This window comes from Lonchura striata, chromosome 1 (genome assembly GCF_046129695.1).
Source record: "Lonchura striata isolate bLonStr1 chromosome 1, bLonStr1.mat, whole genome shotgun sequence".
Lineage (NCBI taxonomy): Eukaryota > Metazoa > Chordata > Aves > Passeriformes > Estrildidae > Lonchura > Lonchura striata.
The window spans coordinates 82,563,189-82,587,791 of NC_134603.1; the positions used below are offsets into that span (position 1 = coordinate 82,563,189).

Below are 24,603 nucleotides of genomic sequence, written 5' to 3' on the forward strand. Positions count from 1 at the left end.
CCAGCAGCGGGGTAAACCGTCTTCTCGGCAGCAGGAGTAGTCGTCTGTGGTGTCGTACCTGGCCCGAGCTGCATACCTCTGTTAAAAGATGCCCCACCTTGATAGTTTAACTGAGTCTGCACTGCAGGGTACCTTGTTTAATTTCTGGCACTCAACAGTAATGATCTAAGTTTTTGACCTCAATTTTCCCCTTACCCCGTTTTGGAATAGGCCAAACCACACCAAGGATACCCAGACAAGTGGCAAGCCCTAAAACAAGGCTAGTCAGGCACTGTTCTTGTTCTAAATACTTATGACCCAATCCTTTCCCCCAAACCCCCTCCCTGCAGTGTGTAACCCAAACCGCATTACAGTATTAGCAAATGAAATGCACAAATGGATAAATTCACAATCTGGTATAGAGCACCTGATCAAGTCACTGTCAGTCATTTACTTGGCCAACGCAGAGTTAATTTCAGGTCTCCTGGGGGTAGGTGACTCCCTTTCTCGCAGCTTTGTCTTTCTTCATCTTCACTCTTGATGCATATGTCCACCCCTTCTCTGCAGTTCATATTGCTGTGCCTGTATTGCTGTGTCTGTGGTCAAAAGGACAAGATAGGGGTGGGCCCTCCCAGGCCTCCCTCCAAGTCTTTATGAGTACCTTGTCCCCCCAGCTGTATTTTGTGTATTGAAAAACCCAAGGGGGCTGTTCTGTGATCACTCCTTGCCTCCGCAGTTCCTGGAGATTTTTGTTCAAGGCTGTTAAGTATAGCTGTATATGTCCATCTTCTAATCTTGGATGCCCTATTGGCATCCCATGTGCATGGGGCATATAATTCAGCATTTCAAAGCGGGAGAGACCTATTTCAGAGTGCGGCATTGTTCGGATGTTTAATAGGGCCAAGGGGTGGCATTTTATCCATCCATGTCATTTTTGTCTCTAACATTAGCTTTGCCAATTGAGCCTTTAAAGTTTGGCTCATCTGTTCAACATGGCCAGAGCTCTGGGGGTGACATGGGGTGTGGTATTCCCACTGAATTCCCAGAGTGCCAGCTAAATTTTTTATAATTTTTGAAGTGAAATGTGTCCCCTGGTCTGAGTTGATGTAATTTACCAACCCATATCAGGGTATGATTTCTTCTAATAAGAACAGAGATACTGTTTAGGCTGTAGCCCAGGAACTTGGATAAGCTTACACCCAGTGGAAGTTTCTACTATTACTAGTAGAAACTTATACCTTCCCACCTTTGTTAAATGAGTGAAATCGACTTGGATCCTCTCAAAGGGTCGGTAAGCGGCTACTGAGCGGCTCCCCAGAGCTATCTGTCAAGAGTTTGCCCAGTTTAACTTTTGGCATATTAAATATCCCTGTACTTCTTGCCTTGCCAACTCATAAATGCCCTTGCATCCAAAAAATCTCAGAAATTGTTCAGTGAGTGCTCGAGCCCCCCAGTGTGTTTGTTGATGTAGCCATCTCAGGATTTTCTTAGTATATTCTTTTGATAATTCTCTCCCATCTGGTAATTTCCACTTACCATCTTCCAAATGACCCCCAATCTTCTGATAAATATTTGCCTCCTTTGTAGAGGGGAGGGGGGAAACTCTTGGGGTTCCCCTTCGACTTTTAAGTTGTTCCCTCAAGTCCTAAATTGCATTCTAATTTGATGTCCCCTTACATGGAAAAGGGCAATGGCCTTTGGTCCCCTAATTGCTGTCAAGATTTTCCTGATTATTTCTTCATGTACCAATCCCTTTCCCCAGGTGTTAAGAAGTCTCCTCTCTTCCCAAATTTTCCTGAAGGTGTGTACCACTCCAAATGCATATTTTGAGCCTGTATAAATAATTCCCCTTTTGCCCCTCAGCCCTTGCAATGCCCTGTACACCGCATATAGCTCACAAGCCTGAGCTGACCAACCTGCATCCAGAGGTCTCGATTCTATCACTTCCCTGTTTTTTCCATCAATTACTGCATACCCAGATATCCCTTTTCCACTCTACGACCCTCGCCAACCCATCCACAAACCATTTCTCTCCCCCCTCAAGTTCCTCTTCTAAATCCGGTCTAATTTTGGTTTGTAATTCTACTACTTCAGCGCAGTGGTGGGTGGGGGTCCTTGTGGGTTCCCCAAACAGAAACTGGGCCGGGTTTTGGGTGGAGGTAGTTTTCAATTCTAATTCATGTGAGTGAATTAAGATGGCTTCATATTTTAGGAGCCTTGTGTCTGTCAGCCATTTGTCAGTTTTTTGTTGTAATATATTTCTTACACTGGGGGGTATAGACAATTAATGAGGCCCCAAAGGTAACCTTCTTGGCTTCTTCCACCAATAAGGCTACAGCCACGATTACTTGTGAGTGGGCCACCCCCTGCTGACACGATCAAGCGGCTTTGACAAATACCCCACAAATTCCTGGTTTCTGCCCAGTCCTGAGTTAAGACTCCATGTGCAGTGTGGTTGCTGACATCTACAAATAATTGAAAGGGCTTTTTTTACATCTGGGAGACTTAGCACAGGAACTGTTGTGAGGGTTTCTTTTAATTTCTTAAAGTTCTCTTCATCTTGGGTAGTCCATTTTAGTCTATCTGTGGTAAGTTTTTCCTCTAATCCTACCTTTTTACTGTAGCCTTCAATCCACTACCTGCAGTGTCCCAAGAGTCCCAGTGTCCCTCTTGGTTTGTGAAGGAGGTAGGGTGATTATACCAGCCACCTGGATCTAATTTCTTCTTTCCCTTTATTAACCAGTGCTCTAGGTATTTTACCTTGGGTTCTGTAAACTGTAATTTAGATTTTTGAAAACTTTAAACCTTTTTTTCCCAAGAAGTTTAATAGGGCTATAGCTCTGCCCTTACATCCTCCTCCTTAGGACTAGCCACCAATAGATCATCTACATATTGCAACTATTTTGTCCCAGGAACTTGGCACGAACTCAATTTTTCAAGGGCTTGGCCAAAGAGATTAGGTGAGTCCACAAACCCTTGAGGGAGGGAGGTCTAGCGTAATTGCTGTTTTCTTTGTGTCTCCAGGTCTTCCCACTGGAAGGCAATGTAGTCCCAACTTTCCTGAGCTAGAGGACAAGTCCAAAAGGCATCCTTTAGGTCAATTACACTATACCAAGAGTCTTCTGGAGATACGTTATTCAATAGAGTATAAGGATTAGAGACCGTGGGGAACAGGGTGCTGATTTACAGCCCTTAAATCCTGCATCAATCGGTAACTGCCATCAGGTTTTGAATTGCCAATATAGGTGTGTTATGTCTGGATATGCAGGGTTCCAATGTACCCTTTTTTAATAAATCCTCAATTATTGGCTTCAGCCCCCTCCTCCCTTCTAAACGGATGGGTTATTGTTTGATCCTTATGGGATCTTCTGTCTCTCTGTTTCTATATGTATAGGTTCCATGTCCAATCTCCTGGCTGCCTCCAGAGTGAGCCAGACCCTGGGATCAATCCTTTCCTCCTCCTTAGTAGTTAATGTATACAGACTTGCCATAAGCTGTGAATCCCTTGTGATTACACATATTTGTAATACTACCATCAAATCTCTTTCCAATAAATTATAATCTGCTTCCTCTATCAACAAAATATCACCCAAACAAATTTTATCACCAGATTCAATTTTCACATCTTTTAAAATGGGAACTTGGAAGGGTCCCCTTTTGCCCCAGTCACCATCACAGAGTCTGCTTTTTCAACACCCAGAAGACAACTGTTGAACTGTAGTCCTCTCAGCTCCTGAATCCACCAGAAAAACCAACTCCTGCCTTTGGGGTCCAACTTTCAATTTTATCAAGGGCTCTCCAGATGTCCTGGACTCCAAATTGTAGAGCCCTTGACATTTCTTCTTCCTGAAAAATAATTTCATCTTTCATTCTCTTTTCTCAATCGCTCCTCATGTACACCTTTTGGGCTTCCCTCAACAACTCCTCTTACCAATTCTTTATTTTCTCTAATTTCTTGCTAATGTCCTTCCATGATTTTGCCAAATTGCGTTTTTAATAGAATCCCCCTTTTGGCACCGCCCCCTCCCAAAAAACTCACAGCACAACCTTATACTCACTAAAAACAAAACAAATTCACTACTAATTTCCAAAACCGGTGGCTGAGAAGCGAAAGCATTTAGATATCAGCCCTGCAGAGCAGCAGCAGCTTCTAAAACTGCTGGCTGCAGGAACAGGGGCTCCTCCACGCCACGTGGCCGAGCGGTGACCAGCGCTGCCGGCTCCTCGGCACCCACGCCCCCCCGCCGCTATCGGGGTAGGCAGAAGCCCCCTCCCTCCCCCTCCCGCCACGGAGAAGCCAAAGCCGCTCCGCACCGCTGCGAAGGCGAGGGGCGGGCGGAGCCCCGCTGCCCCCGAGCCGGCACCGCCGCCTCTGCCGCTGCCGCGCGGGCTCTAAAAACTGCAGAGCCGCGCTGCCGGCGGCTGCACGGGGCTGCGCAGCTCTCTCTAACATTAACCCCCAAGGGGCTTTCCCTCGGAACCTCGGAAAACCCGCCCCTTCCTCCTTACTCAGGTTTTACAGTTTTCTCATGGGTTTTCTCCTGAATTTGACTTTTCTTTTGTCCCATGTTTTTAGATTCTCCTTACCGTATCTCCGAGTCGGTTTTTCCGCGATTCGTCCAAGGCCAGTTAGTCGATTTCCAAGCGTGGATCGGTCTGTCTCCTGACCATGCCTTACCAACCTACTGATCCCACAGCGAACCAGTCTGTGGGTGTTCGGTTTTGGTAATTTTGAGCTTTCTTACCTGTGTATTTTTCTGCACTCCCCGAGTCCTGGATCGGAGGGGTTTACCAGTTTCCCGAACCCACAGGAACGTACCTTCTTCCCCCGAATATGTGTGTGTGGGGGGCAGCTTACAATGCTGGTGTGTATATTTTGTAATAACTAAATATTATACATGCCAAATAATATTTCCCTTGATTCACTACAACGATATTTCATTGGTGCAAATTATAATCATACATAACAGTGATTACCATCTGATGAGGTTTTTCTGATGCCAGTTTGTTGGAATGTTATTATTTGGTCATCGGGGAAAACAAAATTACTTTTGTAGGGAAAAATTACTTTTCACATGGGAAAAGAGAGAAAGGACAGTATATTAAGTGCTTTCTAATAAATAAATATGTGTTCCTGCGATATTTATGCAGCTCTGCCAAAACCTTAAGCTAAATGATAAATCAAAAATGAATTTTGTAACTTCTAGGAAGTCTTGGCAACTGACACCTTACACTGTAAAAGGTTCCTTTCAAATTAGTAAGTCTAAAATATTAAATTATTATAATATTAAAATATAAGTCTAAAATATTATGAAGTACAGTTTTGAAACTAATGAAATAAGTAGAAGTAATTTTTGCTCACTCCTTCACTTAATTTTAATCTCTTAGATTTATTTGCTTTAAGCTTTACTGAAATATATCAGCTCAACTTCTGCTCTCTGTTGTCCAGCATCTGATGGTAATTTGGTGTGTAAAGCACTTTCAGTCTATTTAAGGAAAATGTCTATTTTCACAGAGGGACCTATTTGTAGCTTTCTGGGGACTACATTAACTTTGTAGAAATTACAAGCTTCGTAAGTGTATCAATATTATTGATGATGAAATCCTCTCATTAGTATGACAAGCAAAACTTCCATTAAATTTCAAAGGTCTTTTTTGACCCATCCAAAATATAGATATTCTTTATCATAGTCTACAAGGCCATGTTAACTAAGAGAAATATTCAGAAAAAAAATTATGCATGCCTTTGTAACTTGGTTACAGATGGAGTGAAGCTCTTTTGTACTGTTCCTGGCTCCTGCTGCCTCCTGTGGATAAGTGGTGGTACTGGGAGTGTCTGGTCTCAAATCATCCGAGATTCTGTAGTGATTCTCACTAATTTTTCTTTACAGAAATTACAAATAAGAAAGGAAATGCAATGCAAATGTTGGTAAATGCTGGAATAGTATGAACTCAGTCTATATTCATAAATGTCTCAAATTTCATAGAGTTCACTGTGACGGTTTAGTATCGTGTAAGAGGTTTAGAAGATATTTGTGATTTCATGTCCTTTTCTGGCTTTGAAAATCTTGAGTGATGCATCTAGTTTGCTTACAGGGTCTTCAGCACATACTCCTTCCATAAATGAGAGATCACACATAAAGATTCAAGTTGAGGGAAAAGGAGTTAAATATGGATGCTTAAAAAGTTTTTGAGTTTTCCAGTTTGGAGCAACCATAAAAACAGAATCTCAGTTGGTGTTGTGGTGTTTTTTTTTTTTTTTTTTTTTTTTTTTTTTTTTTTTTTTTGTTGTTTTTCCTAAATGTGCTAGGTTTATAAATACTGACTTGTTAAAATTAATAACTGGCTGTATTTGGACCCTAAAATTTAACCTTACTGGTGGAATTCTCAAAAATTACTAACATCATTTTATGTATTTATTTATTCGCTTCAATAGTAGTTATTATAACACTGCCTTGAATGCTAGTAGAGATGGGATTTTTTGTAAGTGTCTAATTCTGTAGTTTAACAAGAGATTTGTAATATTTTTAGGACAAGCCACTACTTGCCAGCAAGTTACTCAGGTTGATACATACATATGTCAATGCAGAATCAGTTAAGTATCATGAATTTTAGTCTAAAATCCCTGTTTCAAGCTTGAATAAAAACTGTTCAACTATACAGAAATGTATTTGTGAATTAATGCTTTATAATTGTGTGGTGTAATCAAGATGGAATGTCTACAACACAGACTTGTATGCTGCATGCCAGATATTACACCTTAGCTTCTATCAGCTACTTCAGATTAAGAAATTGATTTGTGTGTAAAGTGTATGCTATCATTTTTCTCTACCCAAGTTGCTGATTAAGCCATCCTGCTGGTTTAGATGTTATGGCTAATGTTATGGCTCCATGGTCAGGGAGTGTAAGAGATGTGCTTCAACAATACATACTTATAGTTGGTAATTACTGTAAAGGTTTAAATGACACCAAGCAATTAAAGTAACTTCTTGTGGAAATACTCAGCTCTTTTAAGAGAAATAGCTAATACTCAAAGATCTTTTTGCATATATATAGACCATAGAAGCTTTCAGAGGAGTATTTGAAAAGTTGCTATGCATGTGGTTGTTTTAGTGACTACCCAGTAAGTTCTATGGATCCTTATTGTTGATTTAAGAAGGGTTGAAAAAGCAGTTGTTGCAGGAGTAATCTGGAAGTGCCTGCTGTTTTGAGTGGATGACCACATATAAAATCCTGCTAATCATAGCTCTGTATCTAGTGACATGCTCTTAGCATCTTTGGAAACAAATAGTGCTTTATAGTCTTGAATATCCTGGATCGTTCTGCTGGTTAAGGTTACTCTTCTGTGCTGTTCCTCAAAAGGATTACAGCTTCTGTGTGTAGCTAATACCTAATTTTTGTTATTGTGATTGCTGTGTGTGTCACAAAAGGTGTACAGTGAACTGAGTTTATAAGGTCCAGGATCTGATTTAGCTAAAAATAATCTGCTTTTGGGAGGGGAAAGATGGGGGAAACACAGTCCTGGACAGCACCAATGGTTTTTCTGCCAAGAGCCACTGTATGTCAGAAATGGCAAGAGAGGCTTCTCATTCGAGTGCCAGTAGTGGCCTCTGCTGGCTTGCTCTTCCAATTGCACTGGGTGTGATCGCTTCAAAAATGAGTATCAGGAGAGAGCTATGCTGTTCAACTTACTCCTCTAGAACAAAGGAGACTGCGAATATTTTCCAACTGGTGTCAGCAAAGAAACTACAACTGGTATCTTTTCCCTAACTATGTGGTTTTGTAAAACAGTTTGAACATTCTTGTTTATAATGACTACAGACAGAATAGTGAAGTTTGTTTTAACAGTTCTAACTGAAAAAAAATTAGTTTTGTAATCAGATTGCCTGTTTTCAGCAACAGGTATGCAAAATGATGATGCAACAGGGAGAAGGCTCAGAAAGTTAAGTGTTGGGCAGTATGACAGTGATATTCCTGGGGAATTGTATAACATGTGTGGATGGATGAAGTCTCCTGCTAGTCACCAGGCTGTAATTCCAGGATCACCAGTTGCTGGAGGGAAAACCAAGGAGGTAAACAATCAAGAATTTTTCACTAAATACTGAAGTGAGTGGCCAGTAGGAAGTCTTATGTTTTGTGTTCAAAATTAATGTGAAGCAATTGGGCAGTTGCATCATGGCAATAAAAACAAGTAACTGCATTCACCTCAGAAATGCAATTCAAAGTTTAAGGATGCTCTTGTCTGTTCTGTTTGCATGTTTTCAGTGTTCCAGGATCTCTCTGCTGGAATAGTAGATTGCATTATGCATCTGATTACAGAAACTTTTTGTAATTTGATTAAGAGTGCTCCACTGTGTCACAGAGTTAAGTGAAAATTATCACACTGTAATTTTGCTTTTTTTGTGGCTTCTCTTAGATGATTGTTGTACATTACCAAGATGAAATAGATGGGGGAGTCTTCTCCACAATAAAAAATGGAAATGAAGCTGTCACATTCACATCAGCTTTTCCCCTGTCACCAGAGGTGAAATATGGTAAGAAAACTACTCTATTTATTTGTTTATTTGTTTATTTGTTTATTGACATTTTAGCAGTTAACTGAAGAGAACTGCCGTTTTCCCTCTCTCCTAGTGACAGCACCTCCACCATGCCATCAGCAGATTCCTTCCAGCCAAAAGGTCAGCAGCCCATCTGAGCTGTACAGAACCATTTCTGGTAAGATACCCCTCTTTCCTAAGTAATGTGAAAATGAACTGTGTATGAAGGCAACTAACACAACAGTGGTTTATAAGTAGGACATATAAATGGTGAATTTAGACATGCAAGTCAGAGAAACGGATTTTAGCAGTCCTATTTTAATCACACCAAAAACAAGTGAGTAATGAAGAATGATCCAAGAAATATTTAATACCTTCCAGATTTTAACTGCCAACAGGGAGTCCAATGTTCACATTCATTTTGCAAATTTAGTGTGAAGCAATTAGACAGCTGTGTCATGGAAATAAGAGGAAATGCAGCTCAGTCTTTGAGGCTATCCTGCTCTTGTTCTCTCTGTGTTTGCATGGTTTCCTCAATCTTTCTGCTGATATTTGATGATGTCAAAATACCACTGTCAGGAGACTTGAGTTCTTTGTGATTTTAAGCAGATTTTGTCTCCATTTGAGGAAAGGCAGGTGATATCCATGTTGCCATCTTTCCAGGCAAGTGAAGCTGACAATAGAACTTGACAGTATCTATGCTCAAGTGAAGGAGATCCTTTATCAGTGGAATGGATGTTCTGAAGGGTTTTTTTGCCATGATACAGTCTGTATCATGTAAATACGCAACCATAGGTAGTGGATGATTATGATTTTTTATAATAAAGGATGGTTTTCAATGCCTTAATTCTGCTAATAAAAATAGCCGCTAAGCTACTGTTACCTGTCACGTTTTTTGTGCAAAATTATTTTAAAACAATAGGATTTAAAAGAAAAAAAGTATTTCTGGACTGCATCAGAAAGTGATGGACTTAGCAGAAAGCCAGCTAATGTATTTAAAACTTGAATAAAAATCACAGTCATTAATTTTTCATGTTATGTGATGTTCACATGAAAATTCAGAACTTCTTTCATGAAGTTTTACTGCTTAGGCTGTTACTCCCTTCTTCAGGAGGATCTTGATAGCAGACTTTTCAATAAATCTGATGATGGGTTTTGATGCAGTAATAGCATTTCAGTTTTAATTTTAAAAACCCTTTATGTTCAATTTGCCTCACTTAATAGTTGTCAAAAGCAAATAACATCAACATAGAATAAAATTATCATTAGCTTTAGAAAAATCTTCTACACGGTTCAAGACATCTCTTTATGGTTCTCCCTACTTCTAAATAATTACTGGCAGATATCCCCCTGAGGACAACTTAATCAAATAAATTATAGGTTGATCTACCGAACTTTGTTGATAAATGGTTTCTATTAATGTTGATAAGGGCTAAGACTTACCCTGAAAAAATATTTGGCTTTCAATGTGTTTCTCTATTTTGATTCTCCTGCTAAATTTTAAATGATGTCATCTCTCAAATGCTGGTTCTAGATACTCAGTTAAAGAAACACTGAAAATAATTATTCTAACTATTAGAAAAGGAGGCAATTCTTCCTTTGAGTGCCTGTTTTAAAATGAAGCTCAAGGTGTACCGAATGCTGCAGGTTAAGTGCTCATCTCCATGCAGCTTTGGTTTTAGCTGTAAATATAATGTACTTTGACATTAAAGACATTAGTTGTTATTTAGGTAAAGTTAGAAGTTGTATGAGATGGGTCAGCTAGAAAACATGCAGTAAAGACACCTTTTTGCAAGCATCTCCTAGCAATGTTCATTGGGTGATCTTCCCATCAGAGCACAGAAACTTCTATTGTCAGAGGCAAGTAAGAATCATACTTTAAGTGTTTTTAAATTTTCTCCTCCCTACCCTCCTCCCCACTCCTCCTCCTCCTTCTTCACTTCTACTATAGTTATTGCCTGCATCTACAGTAAGTATATACTGTATCTACTTGCTTCTGTGTCTTCTGATGTATTTCGCAAGAAGTGCTTCTTATTTCTTCTACCAATCCCTAATCCATGCCCTGAGCAAGAGTGTTAATATTTTGTGTGTTGAAGAGGCCAAGAATCTGAAGGGAACAGACACAGCTGTTCTGGGTTCAGACTGCTTTAATGCACATGCCATAAAAATCTAACTCTTTCAAAGTGCACACACTCTAACAGTGTGCACTTTGCAAGAGTTCTTAACAGCCTCAATTTTTAGTACCTTCCCTTGCAGCACAGCTCTTCTTTTAAATGCTTATGTCATCTTTATTTTGGTACAAGTCAGGAAACAGTGACTTTTTCAGAAATTTTCAACAGCGTAAGGCCTTTTGTGTCATGGACTCTGGAGTCTTAATTTCTGCCATTAAGATATTACTACTTTTGTTTCAATTCAGATCACCCTTTGTTATAAATGAGAATTTATTCAGCCAGATTAAAAATAAAAATCATTTTATTTGCGGTCAAATTCTATCTAGTCAGCCACACGGAAAGGACAGAGCTGAGCCCGGGGTCGACCCTGGGTGTGCAACAAGGAGTCAGCCTCAGCAGAGGTTTTCTCCTATGCCCACACACCTCCATCCTGGCACAAGCGGTTTTTATAGGGAAAATTCCGCCTGAGGCCAAGATTTGAGCAGTTAGTCTTTTCTTCTATTCAGAGTCTATAGGTTAATAAGATTTTCTTTTTTCGGTGATGAGGAGAAATAATTCAATGTCCGGAGTAGTTGAATTCTTGATGAGAGTTTACGGGAAGGCTGCATTCACATGGATCTGTCTGAGGATTTCCATGATATCCATCTTGGACGATCAGCACTGATGATCGTGATGATTAACACCTGGAGCCCAGACATGGCCCATCTCCTGGCCAAGCCACATCCTTTTACTTGTAAATCAGTTTCTAATATACATCCAGTCTTGCCTATAAAGGGGGCGGGGTGGAACTAATACGACGGGCATGATTTAACAAATATCCAATATTACATATTTCATACGAGGAATGGCGCGAATTATATTTATTACACATAACACCCTTGAATTCAAAATTGCTTTGTTCTGCATCTCAGCTTTGCTGTTTATCTGCTTTTTAAGTTATCAGGGAGGATGCCATAACCTGGTTACCAATTAACTAGATGTATTACTGTTTTATTTCCTCCCTGTTTCCTTGTGGAGAATAGCACTCAGTGTAATTAGCACTTACAATATCAGGAGATTCTGTTGTGCTTTTAGAAAAGTCCAAAAGTGTATATTTTAAAAGAAAGAATAGTCAATAATTGCAATGATATCCAGTCCTTACATATAAAAAATTATAAAATTCTCTCTTCTTTAAGTTATTAATATAAACTGTGTATCTAGTATCTTGAATGCATCTGATTTTTAACCTGTTTACGTAAGGACACTGTCTTTAATAAAGTCTTATAAAATGGAGTCTGTTATCCCTAGAAATCTTAATTTTCTTTCTAGTCTAGTAGTGCTATGTATCTGCCTCCCTTACATTAGCTATGCCTTAAGTCTTCATTCTCCCTGTACATTTATTTGAGATGTCCTGCATGTAGGATTTCAGACACCTTTGTCAAACAGGTATAAATTTAACCTCCCTCAGTCTGTATGCATGCAGTCAATTTTGTGTCAGTGCTACTGCTCCAGTGATCACTTGCTGCTATGGTTTCATAGCCCTTTTCTTTACTTCATGTAGATTAAAAGTAATACTGCACCCACAGAATTAATTCTGAATTGTCTTTGAAAGACACCTTGTTTCTTGAGATGAACCTAAGTAGTCTATAAATTGTTGAGTGGACTATAAATTGGCTAGTTTTATAAATGCCCCTCAAAAAATAGGGCTGCTGCACGTAGAACCCAGATACAGATCTCTGGAATTTCACAACAGCTAATGTATATTACATGGGAGGGAGAGTCCCACACATCAGTGAAAGAACTGAAGCACTATTTGTAGACCATTTTGAAACTTATAAAGGCTCTTTTTTCTCAGACAGCAGACAGCTAATTCAAGTCCTTTTGTATATAGAAGTAACAATAAAAGCGTAGCAAGCTCTTTGCCAGGGGACTGAATGCTGGCTCACTGCCCTGCCACTCCACCCCTGAGGCTAGATGTGAAGAACTGTCCCTTCTTCAGCCTTGGTCAAAGCATAGAGAGAACTTTGCAGAAGGTCTGCATTCACAAACAGGCACTGTCTTGCAACAGAGGGGAGGGATCTGTGGAACAAGGGAAGATTGTCTATAATCCTTTATCAATGTACTGACAAAGAGAAGACATTATGTCACTTTTCCCCATCTTTTCTGAACAGCCTAACTAGACTCAACTTGTGTAGCTCAAGCAGTGCAAATGATGAAATTGAAAACATTGCTGCAGGTATAAGGAATCTCTGAGCCTTCAACCATGTGTAAAGCCTTGCCTTCTCATCTCTTTCATGGAGCTTAGACTATGTTCTGTACCCAAAGCTTGTGTATGAGCTGCATCTATTCTAAAAATTTTAGAAAGGGCAACTTTTTTCCTCATACCATCATGGAACACTTCAAGACCACATACTGGAATATTTCCACAATTTTTCTCATACAGACTCTATTTTTATCTGACAGAGACATTGTAGCCCTAATTCTCCTCATTGACTAAAACAGACTTACTATATTACATCATCCAGCAGAGTGATGACTGTTTAATAAATGTATTTGAAGGCAAACCCACGACCTAAGAGCCTCATTATTTCATAATTCCATTACTGATAAGAATTTTATGCTGTTGTGATATCATACTGTTATTCCAGGATTGTCATTTCTTCTAGTCATTGAGTTGCAAGGGAAATGATAGATACTGCTTAATTTTTTGATTAAAAAAATATCAGGGTTCTAAACTGAAGGTCAGTTTGGGAATAAAAGTGAAACTAATTTGTGGAAGGGAAAAATTCCCTGTTTACGATGGGCAAAAACTTTCTCCACAATGTGAAAAGCTTGCATGCAATATTCATTTATATTTGTCTTTCTCTCCTCCTCTTACCTGTTTTTGTAAGACATACATGTCCAAAGCAAGTAATAGATTCAGAACTTATCCAGACATCTGGGTTCATTTGCTTAGAACATCAATGCATCCGCTTATGTGGATCCTTAATATAAACTCTGTCCTCCTGGAAATGGGTTAATTTTCATTTTTGCTATTGCAATTTTCGTATTTAGTTTTATTATTATTATTATTATTTGTTTATTTTAGTGGGTTTTAATTTGTTTATTTGTTAAGGCTATCAAAGAAAAATAAAAAATACAAGTAGAGAAAGGGAATTTATGATTTAATGCTAAGCAGATACACCAGATTTCTGTTATGTTTTCCATTGTCCTGCAATTGCCCTTGACATGTTTATGTTGTGGCTGAATACAGTGTTCATCTACACAATATTTATAATTAAACACCTAATGTTTCTTAATTATTATAAAATAAACCATTTACTAGTGCGTAAGAAGCCTCCATAGGCTTCAGGAGCAAACAGGAAATTACTCGGATCTCCTGTTGGGATTCTACCAGCATGAACTTAATAAGGGCTTCCTGAAAGAGCATTTGGAATGCTGTAAAGCAAAATCATAAATGTTCAGAGACCACTTATTGGTTGTTGTAAGGACGGAAGTCAATATAATGGGACTATGATCTATCAGACTTTGCTATCTCTGGGTTACTTTCATTGAAACATTCAGCTCAGTAAAACTGATCTAAGTTTTTATTGCAGGAAGGTTGGAGATGACTTGATGTGTTTTCAAGTCTTCATTGTCACAGATCTCCTTCCTTTTGTGTCACTGGATTATAATACAGTTAACAATATATCTTTCAAATACAATCATGGAAATATTGTATTTCTTTGGCCTGCAGAGAAATAAGCAACACTTATTATCACTCTAGTAGTCCAAATTCTCAGAAAATGTAATAATATTCCATCTCATGTGCTAAAAAGCTTAACCATTTCATTTGGTTTATATCAATTTGAATGGTGGAAAATATCTTGTAATAATAGAATGGAATTGAAACTGAAAATAACTTAAAATACTTGTAGTCTATGCCTCCACTGAGTGGTATTAACTACAATCCTTACAGTGTGTCTACAACTGGGCTTATTTGATAATCAGCTGTAATTGAGCTTTTCCTCCCGCCTCAGTTTGTCTAAGATTTTCATGGGAGGAACTCTCCCAGTCTATACTACTTAACTTCCCAAAGTTTTAGAGATTAAATTACTTAGAATTTAATCCATTTAGCTAGCTAGATATGGACAGGTTTTGTTTACAGCTATATGTTTCTACATAAAACTTAAAAAAATCTTCACATATTTTAGCCACTGAGCAAACATTCTAATATGTCATTGATTCAGAGGAGAAAGGAATATTATTATACATAATGGAAAATAAAAAGCTAGGGCATGCCAAGTCCATGGCAGATAGTATGTGATGATAAACCAGTGGGAAATATAAATGGGTGTTTTCTTTGGCTGATACATTCAAGCTGACAAAATAGACCACTCTCGTTACTGGATTTTCATAAGAAAACTCATTCTCTAAAATATACTCTCTCTTCCACTGGCTACTAGGATACTACTTGGATACTCTAGCTTGATAAAATATTCTGGAACACAAATACATTTTGGTTTGTAGCCAGTGTTGTATCTGATCACAGACTCAATAATTCTTCAAATCTGATGTTTATGTTAAGACAAAGATATTTCATTATTAAATGTTCTTACAGCTACCCGAGCTAAACTGCAAAGGGACACAGTCTGCTGTAGCCTGCAATGTTGAACATCACATTGAACGTAAGAAAAATTCAAGTACTACAGATGGTCATGGAAAATACTGTGCTAGCAGAATGCATAATCTAGTGCACATGTATATAATTCCATGTGCAGCTTCTATGTGATAGTGAAGAATTTGAGGGGGGGGGAAAAAAAGATAGGTGTTTTTGGAGGTTTTTTTAATGAACAGGATGGGACTGCTGGGATACGTTCCTTGAGCTTTTATTACAGCATCAGCCTCATTACATGGTTAAGACAACAGAAAGACGGCAAGAGCTCACGTACAACCAGTAGCAGCCAAAGATTTCTTTGTTACAGAGCATTTAAAAACTTTTTAGCCAATAGCGTATTGCTAAAGCTTACAGACAATTGTTCTAGCCAATCACTAAAAGTACATGTATGCCTGCTTCACACAATGCTTGCATGTATGTCTTCTATTAACAATACACAATACACCGTTATTAAGCTTAAAAATCTTCTACTATCTTGGTAAGCATATTTTCCTGCAGGCTTAAGGTCTATCTTAGCCAAGCCTAAAACTCAAAAAAACCCCTTCTTACCTTTACTATTTCCCACAGATAGTTCTTCAAACATTACATTGGAGAGATGTTTTGCAACTATTCACTGTCTCCTCTTCCTCCCTCCCTTGCTTTTATGGCAGGATTTGCATCTGGGCAGAAACACTGTGACCATAGATCAGAATGGGCCTTAAACCATTAAACCTGCCCTGTTAAAACTGATTTGGAAAGACTTTGTTTTATACTGTGTGTTTAATTTTCTGTGCAAGTATTTACATTGATTTGTTTGTTTGTTTTAATGGATGACTTTTCATTCCATGTGGGCAAAGTGCTGATAGATATGTAAATCAGAGAACTGAGACTGTTCTCCTAGAAATGGCCCTCTCAGAGGTCCCTTGGCACTGCTTGCATTTTCCATTTGAACGAAGGCACTTATGAAAAGTTACATGGAGTCTTCTGCCTCAACCAGTAAATGTGAATTAAGTTTTCTCACGGGAAATGAGCATCCAAGTATTGGAGACCCTAAATACAGAAAGAGGCTCTCTATTTTCTCATCCATTCATTTTGTCCTGAATTCAAATGTTGAACTGAATTAAAGGAATGGCAGATCTTGTAACAAAAGAGTTTTCCTACAGGAGTTAGTATGAAATAATATTTCTAGCTTGGGACATCTTTAAAGTCGCTTGCATCTTATGTCTTTCATCAATGGTACCTCAACAAGTCTGATTGGTCCTTGATCCCTCACTACTAGCATTAAATCAAGCAACTGCTGATAGGTTCTTCATTAAGAACCCACCCACCCTCTATGCACTTCCCTTAATTAAGGCACCACACTTTAATCCAGTCTGTATGTTACTTGTTTTGTCTTGACTAAACTTTGTCTTGACTTTTCATACCACTGTGAACTGAAAATTAAACAACTGCCTTATTTCAAAAGGATTATTAACTGAGAAAAAACTTGAAGTTTTGCATAAGACATGTTATTGCCTGTTGTAGTTTCATTCAGGAACCAATACAGCTGAAAGTTTAATTGTGCAGCCTGCAGCTTTCATCCTTCCTGTAGCTCTAATCCAAAGGTATTTTCTCTAGAGAGAAAGCCAGTAGCATTTTCTGGTGCTTATTTATTTTTGTGGTTGTTTTTATTTGTTTATTTTTTAAATACTTGCCATACAAGATAACTGAGTGTACTTGGAATATGCATTTATTAGTTGAAAAGATGATGGCATTCCAAGAGTGCTGAACACAGTTTCTTGTTATGTTCACTAGTATCTGTGAGAGCTCAAAAATTCTAAAATTCGGGCAATAAAATAACCTGTATAATTCTGAATTTCCAAATACCAAAAAAAGTTGTTTATATAATCAAATATTACATGGGAAAAATATGTTTATACAATGCTTCAGTGTTGTTACTTGATCATGGTCTCAAAGTGTATGTGCCTCTTCAGGTAAATTTGAAATGCAGCCTGATAATGCACTGGTGGGTGGTGGTGGTGGTTTGGTTTGGTTTTCTTCCTCTTTCTTTTTTCTTGCTAAGAACCACTGAAAAAGTGATTACTTGAGAGGTTTTTAAAGCATTCTGTTTTAGAGAGTTTGGTTTCTCTTTCTTTTGCTTTCCATGGGAAAAAGTAATGCATTTCCCCACATAAATCAGTCATTTGATAAATAACTATCTTTGTATATATTCACTGAAATATAGATGAATAATATCTTACACATATATAAAATTCAAAATAATCTGAAGCTGAGAAATCCATCACTAATATTTGTTTCTTTTGAAAAGGCAAACAATAAGTCATTGACAGAAACTTAAAAACAATTTTCATAGAAATATGGGATTGGATGAGCAGACATCCTGGCAGATGTGTTTGTTTTTACACATACCTGAGGTTGCTTGTTTGCAGTGCATGTGCATAGCATACATTTTTGAGGTATTGCTAGTCACTTTGTCTGGAAAAGGTTAAATTAACAAAAACCATGGGAATGACTACTGCTCTTGCTATGATTCTATAAAATTTTTTCAACTTTTCCAGGGTGAGGCCTCCCACTGTATGACATGGCACTTCATGACTGTGATGTGCCAGATTAATCCATGTAGTTTGAGGGAAGGCAGAAGAAGAGACCTCAAAAAATCAAAGTACAGCTGTGAGCACATATTTTCAAAAAAATTGCAATTTTAAAATGATCCTCTGTTTGAGTGAATGGGAGGGTCTGTCTACTGCATTCACAAGTTAAAGATATTCTGCAGTTTGAGAATGACAGACCTTCCAGTGTTGAGTGGGAACACAGAGGAAATACACATTCAGTTCCACTTAATTGTTTATAGTCTAAAGGTTGTATTGCTCTTTGTTTTTTAGGATGCTGTTCTCCCCTATGTTAATTTTCTTCATGCTTATTGCCTCTTGCAGAGGAGGAGAAAAACAAATTAATCTGTGTTTTTCTATGCCTGAGTAAGGCATCTTATTTCACAAAGACATTATATTCAGGCATCTTGTAGACAAAATCTGAAATGAGCAATCTTCTTGACATTGACACCTACACTTCTGTCAATCATCAGAGCAGCAGAGAAACACATGACACATGACATTCAATTATGGAGTTTGCTGAATTTATGTGAAGGACACGGTATAGCCACTGCGCTTCAGGGGTTCTTGCTGGAGAAAGGTGCATGTTACAATTCAAGCCCTACATTTTAAACAATTTTCATTTTAATTTGCAGTGTAATGGTTCTGATCAAACCAGGAATGTTATGAACTGTATCTGGCAGAGATTGAAAGACCTGATCCTGACTTGCTGTGCTGTGCCTGGAACAGCCATGAAACCAATTCTTCTTGCCAAATAACAGACTTTTCCCTCTTGAGATGGCAGTATCTCAGACACTGACCTAAACCAAATCAGTTCCTCATTGGAGACATCCAACACTGCCTTTTCTTCCCTTCCTAACTCTTCTTTTGTGTGCAATCAACCTTGCCCTTTCTATCTTCTGGCTTTAGAGTTTCAGACTTTTATCTTCCTTGGAGAAAAAAGTCTCATTTGGTTCAAACTTTGAATTTGTGACAGAAAAACAAGCAAAAGGTGAGATTTCTGTTATGTGTCCTTTTGTTTGTTATTAATTGTCCATGTCAGAGGGTTTTTCTTGATGAGTAGCCCCTTAAGTATAACTGAGTCTGTTAGAAGGATCCATGCAAAAAATCTTTAAAAAGGGTGAATTTGATAAATGCTGATAAAACTCAATTATATTAATATTTTTAATTACATCATTTCTACTTACATTACATCCTCATGTTACTTTGGAAAGTAAGTTTCTTACTTAACCAACCTTCTTCATATGTCATCTCAGACCACTGTTATCTTCTTTGTTAAAGGTTACTATTCTTGTTCCTTTCTGCCCTGGTGCAGGGCAAATCTGGGACAGAACCCCCAAAGCGGTTCCTCTAGGAAGCAGATTCAATCAGCCCCTCCCTCAAATGGTTCAGGAAAAATACCTCCTTGGAGAAAAGCGGAAAAAATTTTATTAAACAAGAAAACCCAAACAATATTAAACAATAAAATCTCTTGCTGCCCCAAAATAGATGACAAATTCAGAAAGTCCCCTCCCTGGGTTGCAGCTCAGCTCACCCAGTCTCTCTTCAGTCCCTCCAGCACTGGAAATGCCGTGGCCCAGGCCCAGCCTGGTGGGCCACAGGTGTGAGCTGCTGGTGCTCCTCTGGATGTTCAGTCCAGAGCAGTTTTAAACAGGTCCAAAGAAAAGGGAGAAAAACCCCACAGTCCAGGGAACTTCTTTGCCTTGGCTAGCTAAAACTACTAAAAGCAAAGGAGAGCTCTGTCCTGCTGTCTGTCCATCCATGGGCGGCACAGTCCAGGAGCAGGAATGTGGAGGAGTTTTCTGAAAACAAACGGTGGCGTGCTTCTTCTCTCCCTGCTTTGCTCTCAGAACAAGTCTTAAAGGTGCAAAACTTATTATTGAGCATAAACAGAAAGGACAATTGGGGATAAAAACATCATACAGTCAACCCAGGACACCCTTTAATTCAGCAAGTGTAAATAGCCAAACAAGCAAAGCTTTCAAGATTTGAAAATCAGGGAAGAAATAAGATATCCAAAGGTCCTGTGATTACAGTGCTTTTTATGTAGAGACAGGGATGCTTCCTATGGAGACAAATTTTCTCTAATCATTATTCTTTATAGGAGTGAGAAGACTTTGCATCTGGCTCTGCCTGGAAGCATCCAAGACAAAGTGTAGTTGTATAATAAATTATTCAAAGTAACTAATGTCACTTCTGAACTGCTGCATAATAACCTCTTGTGACTCTGTGGCAAGGATTTTGTCTTCTTTTTACCTGATAATATGGTGTATATCACAACTAACCTTTGTTTTTGGTTCTTCTGAGTGCAATCTTCATGCAACTTGTTTAATACAAGCAGCTGCTATGAAGGAAAACAGTGGTAGGAATGAATATTCTTATAAAGGAGTAGTTTGATTTACATTATGGTCTGTGGAAGAAAGCAAAATGCAATTACTTTGCCAGTACTCATCTGTATAACCAAGTCGGCTTGTGTATTTTAATATTATCAAAATGGTTTAGTACATGCATTCAAACCATGGTACCAGTAGAAATTTGAATGCAATAGAATAATTCATAATGGGAAAGTTTTAAGTGGTTGTATATGTTTCTGTGTAGATCTAGTAATTTCCTGCAGTGATCCTTTCTGAAAATATGGTGTGCTGGGCACTGATGAACAATCTGAAAAGGAAATGTGCTGCTCATTGTGGAGCTGCACTGTTTGCACTCGTCTTCCTGACCTGTGAATAAAACCTCCTCAGAACAATGCTAAGGGGATGTTGAAAGCAACACAGTAAGTCTTGGGAAGCAAGTAAAACTTTATTTGGAGTTCTGTATGCTAAATTTATCCGAGAATGTTGGGCCATTTTGGTGTATTAGAGTAGTTGGGCTTTGGTCAACATTAAAAAGCACTAATCTGACAATTCCTGGTTTTGTGTTTTGCATCTCTCTGAAGGAAACAAAATAAGTGAGGTGGTGTTGAATAAGTTAAGTGGTGGGGGAAGAACAACACCCGCCCCCACCACTCAACAAAACCCCAAAAATCAACCAAATACCACCACACACACCCCCTGCCCCCAGCCCAAATTCCCAGACTCCCTCGTTCGTGTGCCGGCCGCTCGCTCTCCGCCTCCGCAGCGCTGCACGGAGCGCAGCACCCGCTAGGAGCGGCGCCCTGCGTGGAAGAGGCGGCGAGAGCCGGGCCGGGAAAGGTCGGGGGGGGCGGGAACAAGTCAGACGTAAATGAGGAGTCAGCACTGGAGGCATACACTGAATGGGCAGTCGAACTGAAGAGCCAGCGGGAAGCCTAATCTAGTAACTGTCGGGGAGTTACTTTCTGCCTGGACGAAGTGAACTCTGGCCATTCTTTAATCTGGCTGGCTGTATTGAGACAAGGGAGCCTGTGCTTCTTTCGCCACAGACACTGGAACCCACTTTGCGGTGAAGTTCTAACATGCGAGGGAGAGTGGCGAGTGCTGGCATGTGCGGGCAGTAGCTTTTCCTAAGTCTCTGCGTGGCGGGTCGGCGCGCCCCGCCGCCTCGATGCGGTGAGCCACAGGCAGTATGCGGCACGGAGGGGACGGAAGGACCATTTCGCACGGGCCCATGGGAGAGCAGCTGTCACGATGGCTTCCATAGGTAGGTTTGTGGTTCCCTGCGTCCCTGCTTTGTGCATTTTCCAAAGTCTGAAAACCGGTCTTGTGTTTGGCTGGTTGCGCTCGCCGCAGCGGCAGGAAACGTGACCCCGGGACAAGGGGAGGGCGGCCCGGGTTCCTTAAAGCGAGCCAGCCTCAGATAGAGGCCGCCGGGGCCGCTCCGCTTGCAGGGTGGGGAGCTGGGAGCACGCACGCTGCCTGCGGCCTGCTGCTACTGCGAGCTCTGTAGAAATTAAGTGGAGGGAAGAGTAGTAGTCATGTAACAACGTTGGGAGTCTGTCCAGAAACTGAGAAGGTTTGCAGACAAGGAGTTCTGTCAGTATGAGAGTTTTCTGCAATCGCTGACAATGATTGAGTACATGAGGCAGGGCTCGAGAGTTTTGTCTAGTCACTTTACTGCCGAAGAAGCCGTGTAATTTTTTGTGTGCCGTGTTGGGTCTTTTTCAAAGTAGAAGAAATGAGGGCTGCCTGGAATATACATAATTTCTGTCTACGTAGAAAAAATTTCTTCAGGCTGAGTCTTTTTCCTCCCCTTGAGGAATTTTTACTAATGTTATAGCAGCATGAATTTCTTTTCAAAAAAATGAAAGGTGTAAGATTTTGTAAACATTTTAAGTCTTACTTAAATGAGGAATATAGCATAGCTTTTCTGCTTTCTTGCTTAGTGAGAAAAACACTTTGTCGTATGTGCCATTAGGACTGGAAGAGTAATTGGTCTAATTTATGCATCTAAGAGAAAGTGTGTTTGTTAATACATGTAAAACACTCTCTTACTTCAGATCTGAATTTTCCATGAAAATATAATAGAGTCTTAGAGCAGTCAGCTATTACATGCTACAGTGTACAGGATGCAGCAGAATAAAGAGCCTGGTTCCTACTGCCTTAATACAAACAATTTTTCTATTCAAGCAGTAGCAGCACATGGTTGGGTAAAAACTGCAGCCCTAAAAGGACAGTTACTGAATCACAGTTCTCGAGAGACAGACCAAGAAAAAAAAAATGCAAGACGTCTCAGTCATGTGTTTTGTGAACAACACTGAAGATAAACTGAACTGAGTTTGTTTTTACCAGTTTCAATTTTAGGTTATTAAAAGCAGCCTTTGAAAAGTCAGGGTTTTTTTGGTTTTAAAATAAAATGGTTTAGGTATACTGCTTGAAAATCAAAAACAACCCTCACTTTTGTTATTCAGGCTGCAGTGAGCTGGGTTCAGCATTTTGTTGCAGGCAAGCAACTAGAAAAGTGAACAGGTTGAAGATTGTCACATTAGGCAGAATTCTGCTCTAGCAGAAGAACAGGACCAAAGTGAGAGTTTTGATAGAAGGTCCAAACATTTTGATTGCTTCCTCTTGTTCTGTGAGGCAAGTATGCCTCAGACATCAAAAGCTGCATACTGGGACCTCTCTGGTTCCTCTTCGCACCAGGGAACTGGACTGAGACAGAAAAAGGGGAGTTTAAACTCCTTCTTTCGCTCTCTTTCACCTTAGGAAAAGTATATAGGATCATAATACAAAATGGAAAATGACAGTGAGTCTTTGTGCTTGCTTCTCAGAAGTGTCAGAAAGTCAGGCCCAAGCTCTGTCCCTTCTTCTTTCATTCAGTTTGCCCTCTCTACCTTCACCCTTGCCTCTTTGCCTTTGGCTTTGCAGTGTATCTTGTCAGTAGACATGAGTGGCACTTTCCAATTCAGCCCAGATATCTTAGACCCGCATCTCTGTCATTTCAAGCAATTTTAATTGGTAATGAACTTTGGAATACAAGGCCGATATTTTACTCTTTTCTTGAAAGGTCCTTGGTCTTTCAGTGCATTCTGCCTGAAAAAGTATTACTGTTCATTGGAAGGTACCATTTGCATGTTTGATAGGTTCTTTTTTTTTTTTTTCTTTAAAACTATTGCAATTTAATTTTATGTTTTGATGAAAATTTTCATATTCAGCAATGTGAATGTTTGAAATTCCATTGTAAGATGAACCATGCTAAGAATTGAATTGTCTGTCTCTAAAGCCATTTTACTAATTTGCTGTGTAAAATTAGTGTGGACATGTTAATAATTGTGTTCTAATTGTTTTATTGGATTTTTTTTTTTTTTCACTACTGAGTGTACTACTGCTGTATGTAGAGACAGAATAGGGGTACTGATAGTGATTCTCTCCTAAAGGGTGTTTTAATCACATTTTATGTTACATGTGATCTGGAAGTCTTAAGGACATGCCTCTGCAGCTGATTTGCATTCCTATGACAGCAAAGCTTGCTTAAAGTCAGTAGCACAGCATCTGCAAGATCTTTTAAAATACATGAAAAGACATATGCTACTGATTGCTTTAGTCCTTGGGAAAGTTTCTTTTTTTCCCCTGGTACTACTTGGGAGAATGAAATGAATTAGTATAAGAAAGCCTTTCAGAAAGTCATGATAAGGATTTTACTGCTTTCAAGATGCTGTATTGTTAATTCTGTTTAGCAAGTAGGAGTTATTTGTATTTTGATGTTTGAACGAATGTATGATACCAAGTTACCTGTAAAACAGTCTACCTATTTTCTCAGAAAATAAGCCATATAGTACAGGTGTTAGGGCTTTAGGGTGGGGTAAAATGTGGTCTGGTAAATCATACTTTTGATTCTGATTGATGTGTCAGCCTGTCGTTGCCTGGAGATAAGCTGACACCTGGCATAGCTTCAGAGGCTGCATATGGCTGGTTACTGGCAGGCTGTTACGGGAGCTAGAACTTGCAGACGACAGGAATGTAGCAATACACTCCCACTTTTGTCATGAATCTCCTGACAGGCCAGAGTCTCCACTGATGGTGGTGAAGTGCTGCAGTACTGGCTGCAGAAGACTGCTGTGCCAAGGATGCTTCCTCAAGGGGCGACAGCTCTCTTTACAACTCTCTTTAGGGCATAAGGCAAGAATGATTTTTTTTCTTAAATTCTAAATTAATCTTACAGGTTCCCAAAACGCAGTGAACACTTTTTAAATGCACACAGTAAATAATTGCATGAAGTTAAAAACCTTCAATACTGTAATGTACATTACATTTAATTATTAGCAACTTGGGTTCTGA

At 39.3% G+C, this 24,603-nt stretch overlaps 1 protein-coding gene across 4 annotated transcripts in view; it reads left to right on the forward strand.

Moving 5' to 3' along the window:
• The window catches only part of TNS3 (tensin 3), a 187,797-nt gene that overhangs the window by 130,498 nt on the left and 32,696 nt on the right, over window positions 1-24,603 (forward strand). For all 4 annotated transcript variants that reach the window (XM_077785370.1, XM_021526399.3, XM_077785372.1 and 1 more), the window contains 3 exons: window positions 7,876-8,051; window positions 8,396-8,513; window positions 8,611-8,694. In XM_077785370.1, coding sequence (XP_077641496.1) covers window positions 7,876-8,051; window positions 8,396-8,513; window positions 8,611-8,694 — 378 coding nt within the window. The remainder of the gene's footprint in view (window positions 1-7,875; window positions 8,052-8,395; window positions 8,514-8,610; window positions 8,695-24,603) is intronic.